Source organism: Euprymna scolopes, chromosome 2 (assembly GCF_053919585.1).
Source record: "Euprymna scolopes isolate OS-2025 chromosome 2, ASM5391958v1, whole genome shotgun sequence".
Lineage (NCBI taxonomy): Eukaryota > Metazoa > Mollusca > Cephalopoda > Sepiida > Sepiolidae > Euprymna > Euprymna scolopes.
This window is the reverse complement of record NC_136483.1, coordinates 121,240,163-121,258,774: the sequence shown is the minus strand read 5'-3', so window position 1 is coordinate 121,258,774 and position 18,612 is coordinate 121,240,163. Positions and strand designations below refer to the sequence as shown.

At 31.7% G+C, this 18,612-nt stretch overlaps 1 protein-coding gene across 3 annotated transcripts in view; it reads right to left on the bottom strand.

Moving 5' to 3' along the window:
• The window catches only part of LOC145295734 (calbindin-32-like), a 250,356-nt gene that overhangs the window by 139,054 nt on the left and 92,690 nt on the right, over window positions 1-18,612 (bottom strand). For all 3 annotated transcript variants that reach the window (XR_013869885.1, XM_080141493.1, XM_080141492.1), the window contains exon 2: window positions 9,513-9,598. Coding sequence is in view for 2 of the 3 variants with exons in the window: in XM_080141493.1 (XP_079997619.1) it covers window positions 9,513-9,598 (86 nt within the window). In the remaining variant the exon portion in view is untranslated. The remainder of the gene's footprint in view (window positions 1-9,512; window positions 9,599-18,612) is intronic.

The window sequence follows — 18,612 nt, the reverse complement described above, 5'->3', positions numbered from 1 at the left end:
ATACTACACTTTGAGTTATAAATTTTTTATTCACTCTGAAAGTTTTCAACCAAAACATAGATAAAACAAAAATTAGAACAGATACTACACTTTGAGTTATAAATTTTTTATTCACTCTGAAAGTTTTCAACCAAAACATAGATAAAAACAAAAATTAGAACAGATACTACACTTTGAGTTATAAATTTTTTATTCACTCTGAAAGTTTTCAACCAAAACATAGATAAAAACAAAAATTAGAACAGATACTACACTTTGAGTTATAAATTTTTTATTCACTCTGAAAGTTTTCAACCAAAACATAGATAAAACAAAAATTAGAACAGATACTACACTTTGAGTTATAAATTTTTTATTCACTCTGAAAGTTTTCAACCAAAACATAGATAAAACAAAAATTAGAACAGATACTACACTTTGAGTTATAAATTTTTTATTCACTCTGAAAGTTTTCAACCAAAACATAGATAAAACAAAAATTAGAACAGATACTACACTTTGAGTTATAAATTTTTTATTCACTCTGAAAGTTTTCAACCAAAACATAGATAAAAACAAAAATTAGAACAGATACTACACTTTGAGTTATAAATTTTTTATTCACTCTGAAAGTTTTCAACCAAAACATAGATAAAAACAAAAATTAGAACAGATACTACACTTTGAGTTATAAATTTTTTATTCACTCTGAAAGTTTTCAACCAAAACATAGATAAAACAAAAATTAGAACAGATACTACACTTTGAGTTATAAATTTTTTATTCACTCTGAAAGTTTTCAACCAAAACATAGATAAAACAAAAATTAGAACAGATACTACACTTTGAGTTATAAATTTTTTATTCACTCTGAAAGTTTTCAACCAAAACATAGATAAAACAAAAATTAGAACAGATACTACACTTTGAGTTATAAATTTTTTATTCACTCTGAAGGTTTTCAACCAAAACATAGATAAAACAAAAATTAGAACAGATACTACACTTTGAGTTATAAATTTTTTATTCACTCTGAAAGTTTTCAACCAAAACATAGATAAAACAAAAATTAGAACAGATACTACACTTTGAGTTATAAATTTTTTATTCACTCTGAAAGTTTTCAACCAAAACATAGATAAAACAAAAATTAGAACAGATACTACACTTTGAGTTATAAATTTTTTATTCACTCTGAAAGTTTTCAACCAAAAAATAGATAAAACAAAAATTAGAACAGATACTACACTTTGAGTTATAAATTTTTTATTCACTCTGAAAGTTTTCAACTAAAACATAGATAAAACAAAAATTAGAACAGATACTACACTTTGAGTTATAAATTTTTTATTCACTCTGAAAGTTTTCAACCAAAACATAGATAAAAACAAAAATTAGAACAGATACTACACTTTGAGTTATAAATTTTTTATTCACTCTGAAAGTTTTCAACCAAAACATAGATAAAAACAAAAATTAGAACAGATACTACACTTTGAGTTATAAATTTTTTATTCACTCTGAAAGTTTTCAACCAAAACATAGATAAAAAAAAAAAATTAGAACAGATACTACACTTGTAGTTATAAATTTTTTATTCACTCTGAAAGTTTTCAACCAAAACATAGATAAAAACAAAAATTAGAACAGATACTACACTTTGAGTTATAAATTTTTTATTCACTCTGAAAGTTTTCAACCAAAACATAGATAAAAACAAAAATTAGAACAGATACTACACTTTGAGTTATAAATTTTTTATTCACTCTGAAAGTTTTCAACCAAAACATAGATAAAAACAAAAATTAGAACAGATACTACACTTTGAGTTATAAATTTTTTATTCACTCTGAAAGTTTTCAACCAAAACATAGATAAAAACAAAAATTAGAACAGATACTACACTTTGAGTTATAAATTTTTTATTCACTCTGAAAGTTTTCAACCAAAACATAGATAAAAAAAAAAATTAGAACAGATACTACACTTTGAGTTATAAATTTTTTATTCACTCTGAAAGTTTTCAACCAAAACATAGATAAAAACAAAAATTAGAACAGATACTACACTTTGAGTTATAAATTTTTTATTCACTCTGAAAGTTTTCAACCAAAACATAGATAAAAAAAAAAATTAGAACAGATACTACACTTTGAGTTATAAATTTTTTATTCACTCTGAAAGTTTTCAACCAAAACATAGATAAAAACAAAAATTAGAACAGATACTACACTTTGAGTTATAAATTTTTTATTCACTCTGAAAGTTTTCAACCAAAACATAGATAAAAAAAAAAATTAGAACAGATACTACACTTTGAGTTATAAATTTTTTATTCACTCTGAAAGTTTTCAACCAAAACATAGATAAAAAAAAAAATTAGAACAGATACTACACTTTGAGTTATAAATTTTTTATTCACTCTGAAAGTTTTCAACCAAAACATAGATAAAAAAAAAAATTAGAACAGATACTACACTTTGAGTTATAAATTTTTTATTCACTCTGAAAGTTTTCAACCAAAACATAGATAAAAACAAAAATTAGAACAGATACTACACTTTGAGTTATAAATTTTTTATTCACTCTGAAAGTTTTCAACCAAAACATAGATAAAAAAAAAAATTAGAACAGATACTACACTTTGAGTTATAAATTTTTTATTCACTCTGAAAGTTTTCAACCAAAACATAGATAAAAACAAAAATTAGAACAGATACTACACTTTGAGTTATAAATTTTTTATTCACTCTGAAAGTTTTCAACCAAAACATAGATAAAAAAAAAAAAAAATTAGGCACAAGGCCGCTCAAAAATTGGGGAAGGGGTGTCTATGGTCATCCTTGTCATTGTACCTTTGCTAGTCTATGCTTGATCCTAGCTAAAGTTCTCATTCACCAAAATATCTTAAGCACACGATACTACACTTTGAGATATTAAATTCTTTATTCAAGCTAAAATTACAAAGTTCCAACTGAACTTTTAAAAATCATGTAAATTGATCAAATAGTTCCATTTTTAAAAAGAAAATTATTTTAGCGTAATTAATGAAAATTCGTAAGCATTGCAACAATAATTTCCCATGTTGAGTCATTTCTTTTTGTTTCTTGTGATTATTTACAAAATTGCAACGCAAGACAGCTGCTCCTCGATTACTCTTAAAATGTGCTTTTCTCAGTTAAAAATAAAATTACTTGCATGATTTTTTTATGTGTTATTCTAGTTCCGTTACATCACACAGATTTTTCTTTATTTTTATTGTTTCTAATAGAGAGGAATCCTGGACAAGAACCGATTTTTTATTGCAGACAGCTGAAGTATAAAAGTATAAACACTGGTTTAATCTATTTACTCAAATCTAGAATAGAATTCTGTATCCATTGATAATTTAAATTTTTTCGTTTTTTTATTTTTATTTATTTATTTACTTTTTGAGAGCGCCAGTAAAAATGTGAGGATAAAAATTGACTTCGTTCGATGTTATTATGCAAATGGAATATCTCTTACTGCCGCTACAAGAAGATTAAATGCGAAACGAAGCTAATGAAAATCTTTACTCCTGTTCTGCTTCGACTTCGTTTCTGAGTGCTGCGTGTTCTTACCTATGGTGGTTGTTCGGATTTTCGTGAAACTTCTCTCATTTGAAAAAATTTCTCTTTAACATGTTTCACCCTTTGGGTCACAATATAGTGGTTGCTAGCTCTTTCATCATAGGAGGAAGAGGAAGACAACAGTCCATCTAACTCCCCCCACACACATACCCCCATACCCAACAACTCCTATCTAAAATTCCTTACTATCCATTGAGGTCCATCAACCAACTTCCACACGCAACCTTAGCGTATACGCACAACCCCGCTTCCACCCAGTTAGTTCGTCTCTACTACTCACCAAACACTGACCTTCACTCCCGTTGAAAGCATCTGAACTCATTTTGAGCGGCTTAACTCGACCCGATTTTTTTCCTCGCTTGGATTCTGCTACGTCAAACATGTCGTTTTCCTCATACGCCAAGGACAAATAAAGAATACAATTCATCAACCAAGGAACGCCTACAGCATCATATAATAAGGAAAACATGCCACAGATGCTGAAACACCAACTCCAACCTTGAAACTAACCGAATCCCCAATCTTTTCATCGGGTTTTTTTAGGAATGGGGTGATGTCCCCTTCCTTGATTAGACGAGCTCTCACTTTGAATTTGCAAATCTTTCTCATTACCATTAATAACACACCTCACTGAACCTCCACATAGGGAAAACTCATTTCTCGTTAAACACGAGCCTTAATGTAGTATGTTGTTTATATCTTGCTTGTTCATAAATAACATATGTTACTGGTCCATGCATCTAGGCAATTCAGGACTATAATAGTAACATCTGCAGATGACCTAGAGATTTGTATCTTCCGGGATATTGTTTACCGAACTCTCTGCTCTGCTGGCTTAAACCCATACATATTTGTGCCTCACTTTTGTATACATGTACCTCAGTTCTTCGTCTCTGCTTCCATTTAACTAAATTTCTGTTTATTTTTTTCATTTTTTTTTTTCATTTTTTCATTTTAATTTACTCTTCATTTTATATTTTTATATTTTTTATTTTTATTTTTTATTCTTTTATTTGTTTGTCCCTTAATTTTATTTATCTATTTACTATTATTATTATTATTATTATTATTATTATTATTATTATTATTATTATTATTATTATTATTATACTTATTATCGTTATTGTTATCATCATTATTATTATTATTATTATTATTATTATTATTATTATTATTATTCGTCGTCGTCGTCGTAGTAGTAGTAGTAGTAGTAGTAGTAGTATATACTTCCCCTATTATTCCACCATGCCATTTGTCCACATCCTAATTATTTTTGTCTCTTTATCCACCCCTATCAACTTTGCTTCCCTATATTTATACCTCTACCTTACACTTCAACCCTCCTCCCTGTACACCTAATAACAGGGCAACCCTAGAATTATTACTGCATATTATCTAATATATATCATCTTTTGAAATTTATTATCATGGCCTTACAGCTACCCACCCATACCCACCTCATAACTTACTCCTTTAACTCATCTCCGGACTTTTCCTTGCATCACTAAATTAAAATTCTTAGTACACGACGCCTTATGCAATCCACTCCAGAACTTTCATTAATTTTCATAACATCACACTATAACCATAATCTTCTTATAAGTAATGCTGAGATAACCGTTAACTTTGTTCAATCCTACTTAATTCATCATCATAATATTTCGCCTGAAATTATACACCGTCTTAAAGTGCTGTTGTCATCTCGATTGCATCTATCAATAAAAAAAAACCCTGTATAGATTCTATACATCTTACATACGGATAAAATAGGATCACCACCCATCCGCCCCTATACCCCCCTCGAGTCTTAAAACATAAACTACCTACATTATTTAAGACTATGATAGAAACCCTATACATTTTTTTACATTACACTTTATATAATACGCTCCTGCTTTATCTTAGAATTCGATATAATCCCCCTAACAACATCAATATTTTCATTGATTTATTTCGTCCCTGATGAATCCCACACTAGACGTCGCATCCCCATTATGTTACCTAGCATCTTTTCTACTCTTTTGATGAGAAGCATTAGGCTTCGAAATACCTTGGTATAAAGAGTCCACTCTATCCCCCAACTAAATGTTTGTATACCTTTATTAAATAAATGAACCATTCTATATTCACCAATATATAGTTTTTGTGACTTCATTTTCCACTCTTATTGTTTAATATGTGTGTGTGTGTGCGTGCGTGCGTGTCTGTGCGCGCGCGTGTATAACATAAACTAAAAACAATATTTTTAAAAAGTGCTACATGCTTATACATATATATATATATATGTGTGTATATATATATATATATATATATATATATATATATATATATATATATATATATATATATATACACACACAGGTGTATTTGAACAAAATTTTTATGTGTTTACAATGTGAAAAAAGCTCATTCTTGGTGTTTATATTCTTATTCTGAGTGGAAGTAATACCTGACATGATTTAAATCCTGGTGTATATGATACTGACTTCTTGAATATAGCCCATTTTATAGAGAAAATGGCGGTTTTAGGTCGAAAGTTTTCAATTAAGGTAGATATCTCTGTCTTTTTATTCTAGTAGTCATTGTTACAGAAATGTTTGATGTACGTAATTTTAGTAAATCGGGGGTGGCCCTAGTGTAAGTGTGGGTTTTAAAAGTGGTCCGTATTATGTTATTAGGGTAATTTTTATATTGGGTTATGTGAGGGACAACTTATTAAGTTTGATTAGTAATACTTGCTTTTGATGTGAACTTTGAGTGTAGGGACTGTAAATGATTAATCTGGCTGAGTTGTTGCATGTGTGTAGCAGCTGCTAGTATGAGTATTATCAGGTGGTAAGTTGGGAGGGTCATTGCCTGGATCTAAATTTTGAGCATTTATAGAAGGGGTTGAATGGCTGACAGTGCATTAGGATCAATTAGTGAGTTATTTAGAGGCAATTCGGTTACAGAGCATGAAAAAATTAAATCCTCAAGGATACAGTGGACATTTTTGTTTATCTTGGGCATCGAAATTTCTATGGGGTTTGCGGAATCGGATTGATTGGACGATCTTAATTTTCTTGTTATTCGATTTAATTATCGTTTGAGCTAAGTGTGGCATAGTAGACTATGAGATTTTAATAATATTTATTTAAAACTAGCAAAGATACCCGCATTTTGCATGGGACTTTACTATACACTTGGGTACCCACTTCGCAGGTACTCAAGCATACAGCAAAGCCCAACCTTAACATTGGGCCTTAAAAATAGTGTGCACCATCTCTAGGTCGGAGGCTACCATCATGTCAGGTTTGGTCATGATTGGTTCAGTGGTGTGGGCTGTAGGATAGTACATATACATAGGCTATGACCTTAATCTTAAAAAAATGGTGTGCACTATCCCTAGGTTGGGGACCATAACCATACCAGGTAAAAGGGGAATTGAACCAGATTTTTTCTTTTGTTTTATGCATTTGAGTGGGGTTGAGAAGTGAAAGTTATTCAGTGTATGTACTTTATATGTATTAGGCATTGCTTTTACTATCATTTGTATTAGAAAGTTATTTCTATAGTTGTTTCTTTTTTCTGTTATATTTTGTGTGATTAAGCCGTTACAAGGGGGTGCATTGGCTAAATTTTATTTTCTCAGAATTGACTGAATTTAATAGAGTATGCTATGCATGATGTAATAACATGTATATTATACTAGCATGGGTGCCCGGCGTTGCCGGGTGCTTGGAAGTGTATGCTGAGCAAAAAAAAAAAAGCGGTCAATTTTTTTAACTTTGACCCCTCAACATTTATTATTTTCGGCTCAAATCAAGTTATTAAGTTAGATCCATGTCCAAGAAACCTATAGTTAAAATTTCAAGTGTTTAGACCCAAAATTGTTGGAGGAGTTTGGTAGAGTTATCAAAGGTCAAATCGTTGAACTTTGACCCCTTAACAGCTAAATTTCTGGCTGGAAACCGATCACATAGATTTTTTCAAATCTCAGTACCCTGTATATCAAATTTCGAGTCTGTAGACTAAAAATTGACAGAGTTATTGCGTAGGGAAATCTACACAGATAGACAGACAGGCACACAGGCACACAGACACGTTCACTTTTATAGATATACTAGCATTTCAGCCCGGCGTTGCCCGGGTGTTTGGAGGTGTATGCTGAGAAAAAAAAACTTTGACCCCTATTATGACCCCTTAATATTTATTGTTTTGAGCTCAAATCAAATTATTAAGTTAGATCCATGTCCATGGAACCTATATCTAAATTTTCAAGGGTTTAGACCCCCAAATTGTCGGAGGAGTTTGGTAGAGTTCTCAAAGGTCAAATTGTTGGACTTTGACCCCTTAACAGCCAAATTTCTGGCTGAAAACCGATCACATAGATTTTTTCAAATCTCCATACTCTGTATATCAAATTTCGAGTCCATAGACTTAAAATTGACAGAATTATTGCGTGTGGAAATGTACACACAGACAGACACACAGACACGTTCACTTTTATAGATATACTAGCATTTCAGCTGCCCGGGTGTTTGGAGGTGTATGCTGAGCAAAATAAATAAATAAATGGATGAATTTGCGTTATCTCAACAGCCGCTTACCATTGATTTCTCGCTAGCAGCGGCCATTGGTCTCCACTGAAATTTGAGTGGCAATAAGGCGCCAGTTCTCTCTGTACTCGTCCAGCGGAGATCTGGTCAATGCTGTCTCCTCGATCTTTCCATCCTCCTTGACCCTTCTCGGCTCTTTGGGAGGGGGGCGGTGATGTGGTAATGAGAGAGGATAAGGGAGGGGATAGAGAACTTATAGATATGCAGTTTTAATGTTCTTGGCTCCATGTAACGCTTCTTCATGTTTTGCCTATGCAGTAGTTTGTCTGGTCTGCTCATGTGCTCCATGTGTATTGGTTTCCACATTCAAGGGTTTTCCTTAATATTTCAGCTGTTTTCATTATTGTTATTCGTTGTATCTTTCCAGCCATTCCTCTGATTCCAATTTCTCCCATTCTTTTTTCAAAGCTTTTCAAAATTGTTCCTAGTGCTCTTACTATTATAGGTATTATCCTGATTTTCTTCATCATCCATATCCCTTTCAGCTCTCTGGCTAGCTCTGTGTATTTGCTCCGTTTTTCCTTCTCTTTATGGTCAGCTGGAACAGCAAAGTTTGCGATTTGACAAGACTTTTCTTTCTTGATAATTGTTACAAAATCCGGTCTTCTTACTTGAACGGGCTTATCTGTTTGTATGTCCATGTTCCATAGGATTTTGTGATTCTCGTTTTCAAGTGCTGCTGCTGGCTTATACTTGTACCATTTGTCTGTGCGTTTGAGATGCAGTTGTTTGCATAATTCCCAGTGTACTACCCTCTCCACTTGGTCGCGTCTGTTCTTGTATTCCTTTTGGGCCAGTTTGCTGCATTTGCTTACTATATGGTGTATCGTTATTATTATTATTATTATTATTATTATTATTATTATTATTATTATTATTATTATTTACCCACTAGGAGTTTTCACACAGACCATCATCAAATATTTATCTTTGAGAACAACCTTTGATGTTCCCTGAAGTCTGAGTAACAACAAGTAATCTCCACGTATTTTGATAAGCTTTGCAAATTTATTTGCAAAGCTTATCAAAATACAAAGCAAAGCAAACAGCCGCTTGCCATTGATTTCTTGATAGTAGCGACCATTGGTCTTCACTGGAATTTTGGTGGCAACAAGCCTCCCCAATGTCTCAGTCCTCTTCACACTCATCCAGTGGATGTCTGTTTAGTAGTTTCTCTCCTCTGTCTTTCCACCCTCCTCGATCCTCCTTTTAATTTAATCATCTTATAAGCAGGTCTGATTGATTATTATTTCCAAATTATCCTGGATATAATGCCTAGTGATAGCTCAAACTTGATCCTAACAAATCAGAAAGTTTCACTTACCTCTGTGCCGCAATCAGACTGTGTGACGCTCGTTACCAATTCGAACAAGAAGTTATTTAATTCTTTACCATCAATGAAACCGTTGCCTGAAACGATGAAAAAAAAAATGAAAAAAGAAAAGAATGTATGAATTTTACATTGAGGTATATATTTTTATAAAGTCCGAGGTTCATTATATGGAAACGTGATGTAATCTATACAAGTTTGGAGAACAAAATAATTCAAAGCAAACAAAAACAGTCGGAATGAATGCGCACCCCCCCCCCACACACACACACACATACATTTTTCTGAGTTTATATAAAAATATATTTTTAAGAATAGGGTGTTTTTGAGAACACTATTTTCTTTAATCGCAGATTCGGCAACTATCGGTTATTTTGAGTTCAACTTCGTTTGGCAATTCATGAAGAGACTGACACCCGAGCAGCGTTTGCAAATTGCAAATGATACGATCAATGTACAGATACAAACATTTGATGAACGAATAAATTTCCAGAAACATTATTAGATATTGCATGATTGTAATTTATGAAAAAAAATAATAAATAATACAACAATAGTCTTCTATACAATTTATAAAATGAAATATTTTTTTTTCATTTTCCACTCATTATTGACTGTGTTGAATGCATCAATGTGCCAGATCTTTGCAAACAGACTCTTTACAGCATTCAGAGCTGATATCACTCTTTGAAAGAGTGATGTCAATCCTAAATACTGCCCTCATATCCTATGAAAACACATTCTGTAAATTAGACCAGGAATATTCATTTTAAAGATAACAATCAAAATGAGAGTAAAGTCAGAATAATTTGAATAATGATCACAATCAAAACTCATCTAATGATAATAATAGCCAACATTGCAAGATAACAATAAAAATGTGATTAAAAGCTCAAATAATTTTAATAATAGTAATAACTGGCAGAACCCGTTAACCGGCGTTGCCAAGTGGTAGCATGCCTCCCTCACATAAAAAATTAAAGTACAGCCGTTGTTGTTGTAGCCCAACCACCAACCTCCTCATGTTGAGAACGGCTTTCGGAATAGACACCCCATTTTGTGAGTGGGGGTGGGTTGTCAAAAACTTGGGCCGAAATGTAACTTTGATAATCGCTGTTAGGATTCCCATGCGCAAATACTATGAACAAATAAAAAAAAATTGGTGGTTGTAATGTCGGTCGGACCGTGTGTACTAATCTGGCGGGCAGAATATGCTTCAGGGTATTATATTTTTTGTTGGCCAGATTGAAGTTTAGGTGACAAAATACTCTCGAATCCTCTATCACTTAAAAGGAACTAAATTCTTGTAGTCACCTGTACGTTATCATGTAAACATGTAAATGCTATTAAAAACATGACTATAAACAGAACGTTTTCTTTAAATAATAAACAATTATTATTTATTTTAAACAATATATACATAATTTTATTTATATTGTAAACAATATAAATAGAACACTTTATAATTTGAAACAAGGTAAACCTTTATAAATATTAATTTTAGACAACAGAAACAGAATTTTTAAAAATAATTTTGAAAGAAATATTGTTCACAGACATTTTTCAATATATATATATATATATATATATATATATATATATATATATATATATATATATATACCTAAAAAAATTGTAATTTATCTTTGTGACTTATTTGGGTTTAAAATAAAAACAAAACATTTAATATTAGTTATAAGTGTTTAAAGTACGCACAGGTTTTTTAAATTTTCACCTAAAAAGAAAATACAAGTGTATCTTTTTTGTGACCAATTTGCGTTTATAAATAAAATCAAAACATAATATTAGTTATTATCTGTGCGAACCCTCTGAAATTTTTTTTTTAATTAAGCAACCCCTATAAGAAATGAAAATAGTAGCGAGTACGTGTTCGAGAAAAAAATATCCACAACAGCTAAGATCGAACGTGTGGCGCTAAGAGGAAAAGGAAAAGTAAACACTTTAGTCGAATGACCTACTGTAAACTTATGACGTTACAGGCCTTCGAAATAATGCCTGTAAAACATATTCTGGAGGCGTGAATTATTTTGCGAATGAGAGAAAAAGTTTAGCAAGTCTATAATGATGACGATGCCCCTCTCTACCCCTCTCTCTATCTCTCTCTCTCTCTCTCTATCTATCTCTCTCTCCTTCTCAACCTCTCTATCTATCCATCTAGAGAGGCGATAACTACTTAAACGAAATTTTATATAAACTACACATGCCATAATCGAATATTCCTCAAGCACAAAATAACGGAAAACATTAAAATATGTTTATAAATATTCGTTACGTTGACGGAACTCTCTTAAATTGTTAACACAGAATGCTCAGGTGCCCCTCCTTCAAATTGAAAACGGGGTTCTCCATTTCAAAGTCGCTGCCATTTTGATTTTTTTAAACCGGTTCGTGGATTAAAAAAATTATTTTTTTTACAAACTACTTAAAAATACAAATCAATGATCATTTCTACCATAAAAGTAACTTTTATTGACTATGGTAACATTTATTTCTTGTATATTTATATTATTATATATATATAACATTTTCTAACATCATTTTGTTGGCCACTGTTGGCTACGAATGTAAACAAAGTTTATATAAAAAATATATTTTCGCGAAAATTATCTTTACTTTCATCATATTTTGCGTTATGTTTTTTTTTTTTTGAGTATCAAAACCTATCTCTTTACAGACCCCCTCCTTTTCATAACTTATCAAACTTTCATCAATCACAGTCCATTTTCCGTAAGCAACGACGGGTACTTCTGCTAGTATATATATATATATATATATATATATATATATATATATATATATATATATATATATATATATATATATATATGTGTGTGTGTATGTGTGTGTGTGTGTGTGTGAATATATATAAATATATTCATATATATATATATTCATATAAATATATATATATTCATATAAATATATATATATATATTCATATATATTCATATATATATATATATATATATATATATATATATATATATATATATATATATATATATATGTATGAAAATTAATATATGTATTCATCTACATATATATATGAAAATTTTACGGGGGTACAGAATTTTATAACGGCTAAAGATAGACCAAAAAGCATAATGAATTTAAAAAATAAAAAATTAAAATAAAGGTTAGCTAACCAGGTTTCGTTCCTCACTTATCAAAGCTAAATCGAGGAAAATACGATTTAAAACAAACAAAAAAGTCATGAATATGGCGGGGGTAGGGAAAAAGACAGAAATAAATGGCGGAGGGGGGATTACGTAGAAACTAAATTAAGTCCTAGAAGATTTTCTTTTTGCTTGCAAAGAGAAGGTTTCAAAGACTTAATAAAAAGAGTCTCTAAAATTTTCAAATGATAGGGAGAGTACGACTTACTAAGGATCATAAACATGTCAGCACTGAAATTCGTGACACACGCATGGTTATTTATTAGATGGTCGCAAATACGCTAATAGATGTCCTGTGTACCTACGTCTACCTTGGTTAGGTAACATCAGTGACCGACTTGCTAAGCAAATTCCTTTGTCTGTGCAACGGTGTTATTTTGCATCGAACCCGCGTGTTGTTTTTGCAACTAGGCCTATGTTGCCGTCTATTCGCAAAGATGTTCTCCCCCCCCATAATAATTCTATTATTTATTTATTTAAATGTAGTTACACACTATGTTGGGCGAATATCGCAAAGATTATATTTTCGTTTGAAACAGCATGTGCCTTCAAAGATTCATTATGCAAATTTTTCACCCTCGGATGTTCTGAATAATACGTATAGTTCTGCGATTTGCGATCATCTTATAAATAACTATGCGTGTGCCACGAATTTCAGTGCTGACATGTTTACGATCCTTAGTAAGTCGCACTCTCCCTATCATTTGAAAATTTTAGAGACTCTTTTTATTAAGTCTTTGAGACCTTCTCTTTGCAAGCAAAAAGAAAATCTTCTAGGACTTAATTTAGTTTCTATGTAATTTCCCCCCCCCCCGTTTATTTCTGGGGGTTTCCCTACCACCGCCATATTCATTACTTTTTTGTTTGTTTTAAATCGTATTTTCCTCAATTTAGCTTTGATAAATGAGGAACGAAACCTGGCTAGCTAACCTTTATTTTCATTTTTTATTTTTTAAATTCATGAATGATTTTTGGTCTTTATTTAGCCGTTATATATATATATATATATATATATATATATATATATATATATATATATATATATATATATATATATATATATATATATATATACTAGCATTTCAGCCCGGCGTTGCCCGGGTGTTTGGATGTGTATGTTGAGCAAAAAAAAAAAAGTGGTAGTAGGAAGGCAGGCTCGAACCCGTACCGCAAAGGAGGAAAAGAACGGGGTAAAACCTAACGTTTATGCTATTACGACCACCGCCAAACCGGAAGCGACTTTTTTAAAATTAAGGCTAGACAATCTAAAGGAGAGGATAACTTTTTAAAATATCGGCGAAAAAAGTGCCTAGTTGAAGGGGTAGATATTAATGTTTTTAGCCAATTGTTCGATATTTGTCGTATGAAAGGTCGAACATTAAAACGATACTGATTTTGGTAAAATCTGTCGCCTCTATTGAAAGTTTAAGGCAGACATGCAAACAGACATACATACATACATTTATATATTGGTAACTAAAAATTTTCGACCCAAACTGATGAAAAAGCTTGCCCTATCTCTGAATACCCTTTATGTAAAATTTCAGATATTTAGACCAGAGTCTGAGTAATTTGGAAGAGAACGCAGTGGTCAATTTTTTTTAAATTATGACTCCTTAAAATTTATTGTTTTGGCCTCAAATCAAGTTATTAAGTTAGATCCATGTCCAAGGAACCTATATCTAAAATTTCAAGTGTTTGGACCCCAAATTGTCGGAGGAGCTTGGTAGAGTTCTCAAAGGTCAAATCGTTGAACTTTGACCCCTTAATCGCAAAATTTCTGACCAAAAACCGATCACATCGATTTTCCCAAATCTCAGTACCCTGTGTATCACATTTCGAGTCTGTAGGCTACAAATTGACAGAATTATTGCGTATGGAAATGTACACACACACACACACACACGCACACACACACACACACACACACACTTTCACTTTTATAGACATAGCTAGCATGGGTGCCCGGCGTTGCCCGGGTGTTTGGAGGTGTATGCTGAGCAAAAAAAAAAAATAATAAAATAAAACAAAAAAAAAACGGTAAATTTTTTTAACTTTAACCCCTATTATGACCCCTTAAAATTTATGGTTTTGGGCTCACATTGAGTTATTAAGTTAGATACATGTCCAAGAAACCTATATCTAAAATTTCAAGTGTTTAGAACCCCAAATTTTCGGAGGAGTTTGGTAGAGTTCTCAAAGGTCAAATCGTTGAACTTTGACCCCTTAACAGCCAAATTTCTGGCCGAAAACCGATCACATAGATTTTCCCAAATCTCAGTACCCTGTATATCAAATTTCGTGTCTGTAGGCTAAAGATTGACAGAGTTATTGCGAAGGAAAATGTACACAGACACACACAGACACACACAGACACATAGACACGTTCACTTTTATAGATATATAGATAGATATATTCATATAAAGATATATATTTATCTATATATATATATAAAAGTGAACGTGTGTGTGTGTGTGTGTGTGTGTGTGTGTGTGTGTGTGTGTGCATTTCCCTAAATGTTAAGGGGTCATAATAGGGGTCAAAGTAAAAAAAATGACGTTTTTTGTTTTGTTTTTGCTCAGCATACACCTTCAAACACTCGGGCAACATCGGCCACCCATGCTAGTATTCATATATATATCCATATATATGTATTCATATACATATATATATATATATATATATATATATATATATATATATATTCATATATATACATATTTTGATATGCATATATATTCATATATATTTATATATTTTTATATATATTCATATATATATATTTATATAGAGATATTTATATATATATATATATATATATATATATATATATATATATATATATATATATTCATATATAGAGAGACTAAACGAGAAAAAATATATTACAAAATTCAAGGTGTTGACTATCTTATAATTTATTCCTTTGATTCAGTGTACATTTACAATTCTTGACACCATCTCTTTCGTAGCGCAAAATCAATCACTTGATTATTATATCTATCACTGAATCCACAATAGCCACAATCAATCCGTCATAAGGAAATGAAGTGTTATTTTACATGATTAAAATACGAAAATTGGAAGAGAAGCTGCATATCCCTTTAATATGTTTTTATTACGCAATTTTTAATTTTCATATATATATTCATAGGTAGTGAAACAGGGATGTGTCATTGCCCCAACCCTGTTCTCCATCTTCATTACTGCTATCCTCCATCTCACGGACAAACATCTTCCCCATGGAGTTCGGATTATGTACAGAACTGACGGGCGACTTTTTAACATCAACAGATTTAGGGCCAAAGGTCGAACGAACGCCATATCCATTATGGAGCTACAGTATGCAGACGATAACGCCCTTGTAGCCCTCTCAGAAGAGGACCTACAGTGTACACTGGTTGCCTTCACGAGGGCGTACAAACAGCTAGGACTAACAATTAATATAAAAAAAAAACAAATCCTCCATCAATCACCACCAAACAGTACTCCAGTCTCACCCCCAAACATCTCCATCGACAACGCTAGACTTGAAAATGTGGACCACTTCCCATACCTAGGCAGCATCCTATCATCAAAAGCCAACATAGATGATTAAATACAACACCGTCTCAGCTGTGCCAGTGGGGCTTTCTCTAGGCTAAGGAAGAGAGTATTTGAGAACCGTGACCTTCTGGCAAAGACCAAAATCATGGTATATAAAGCTGTCTTGCTGCCCACTCTTCTCTATGGATCGGAGACCTGGACCACATACAGGAGGCTCGTAAAAACCCTGGAGACGTACCACCAAAGATGCCTCCGAAATATCCTCAGAATTAGTTGGAAGGACCGACGCACCAACACCAGCGTCCTGAGTGAGGCTGACATTCCCACTATCACCGCTACTGTTGCTCAACGCCAGCTCAGATGGACTGGTCATGTTGTCCGAATGCCGGATCTCCGCCTCCCAAAACAGATTTTCTACTCTCAGCTTGTTGAGGGAAAGCGTGCCCAGGGTGGCCAAAAGATGAGGTATAAGGACAACATCAAAGCAAATCTAAAGCGGTTTCACATGGACCTTGAGACATGGGAGGACGTGGCTGGGAGCAGGTTGGCATGGAGGAGCGCTGTCCACAAAGGTGCTGCGCTTTATAGTAGTGACCTAAATCAAGCTGCTGAAGATAAACGCAAGCAGAGAAAGGACAGATTATCAACCAGACACACCCAACCCCACCCCACCACCACTACCTTTATCTGCCCAAATTGCACAAGACAAATTGGGTCTAGGATTGGGCTCTATGCTCACCTGAGGACCCACAGAAGCCACAACGGAGGACAGTCTTACTCGGACACGAGTGACCGCCGATGATGATGATATGTGTATATCTTTATATATATATATATATATATATATATATATATATATATATATATATTCATATATATATTCCTATATATATGTGTGTGTATGTGTGTGTGTGTGTGATAATAAAGGAAATAATATTCCAACTAAGTTATATGTTCATCAACATTTCGCTTTTATTTGAAGACTTTATCAATGCGATTAAATTAAAGAGCATAAAATAGCAGTAAAATATTTGAAATTGTACACGATGTTAAAAGGTTGTCATTGTTTGATTTCAGAATTGAAAAAATTGTTTGCATTTCAAAATATGTATGGCGTTTTGGAGTGGGTGAGATTTTTTAAACGTCATATAGTTTTTTAGATATTTAAAAAGATATGATGTAATTATTCTTCTTTTTGGAATAAATATATCTGTTATAATTCAAATGTGGATTTGAAATGGAATGAGTGTATTTTTGTTTTGTTATTTATTGACTGGTTATATATATTAATTATTATGGGTAATATGTTTATGGTGTGAGTTTATGGTGATTATATATATTATGGGTAATATGTTTATGGTGTGAGTTTATGGTGATTATATATATTATGGGTAATATGTTTATGGTGTGAGTTTATGGTGATTATATATATTAATTATTATGGGTAATATGTTTATGGTGTGAGTTTATGGTGATTATATATATTAATTATTATGGGTAATATGTTTATGGTGTGAGTTTATGGTGATTATATATATTAATTATTATGGGTAATATGTTTATGGTGTGAGTTTATGGTGATTATATATATTAATTATTATGGGTAATATGTTTATGGTGTGAGTTTATGGTGATTATATATATTATGGGTAATATGTTTATGGTGTGAGTTTATGGTGATTATATATATTATGGGTAATATGTTTATGGTGTGAGTTTATGGTGATTATATATATTAATTATTATGGGTAATATGTTTATGGTGTGAGTTTATGGTGATTATATATATTAATTATTATGGGTAATATGTTTATGGTGTGAGTTTATGGTGATTATATATATTAATTATTATGGGTAATATGTTTATGGTGTGAGTTTATGGTGATTATATATATTATGGGTAATATGTTTATGGTGTGAGTTTATGGTGATTATATATATTATGGGTAATATGTTTATGGTGTGAGTTTATGGTGATTATATATATTAATTATTATGGGTAATATGTTTATGGTGTGAGTTTATGGTGATTATATATATTAATTATTATGGGTAATATGTTTATGGTGTGAGTTTATGGTGATTATATATATTAATTATTATGGGTAATATGTTTATGGTGTGAGTTTATGGTGATTATATATATTAATTATTATGGGTAATATGTTTATGGTGTGAGTTTATGGTGATTATATATATTATGGGTAATATGTTTATGGTGTGAGTTTATGGTGATTATATATATTATGGGTAATATGTTTATGGTGTGAGTTTATGGTGATTATATATATTAATTATTATGGGTAATATGTTTATGGTGTGAGTTTATGGTGATTATATATATTAATTA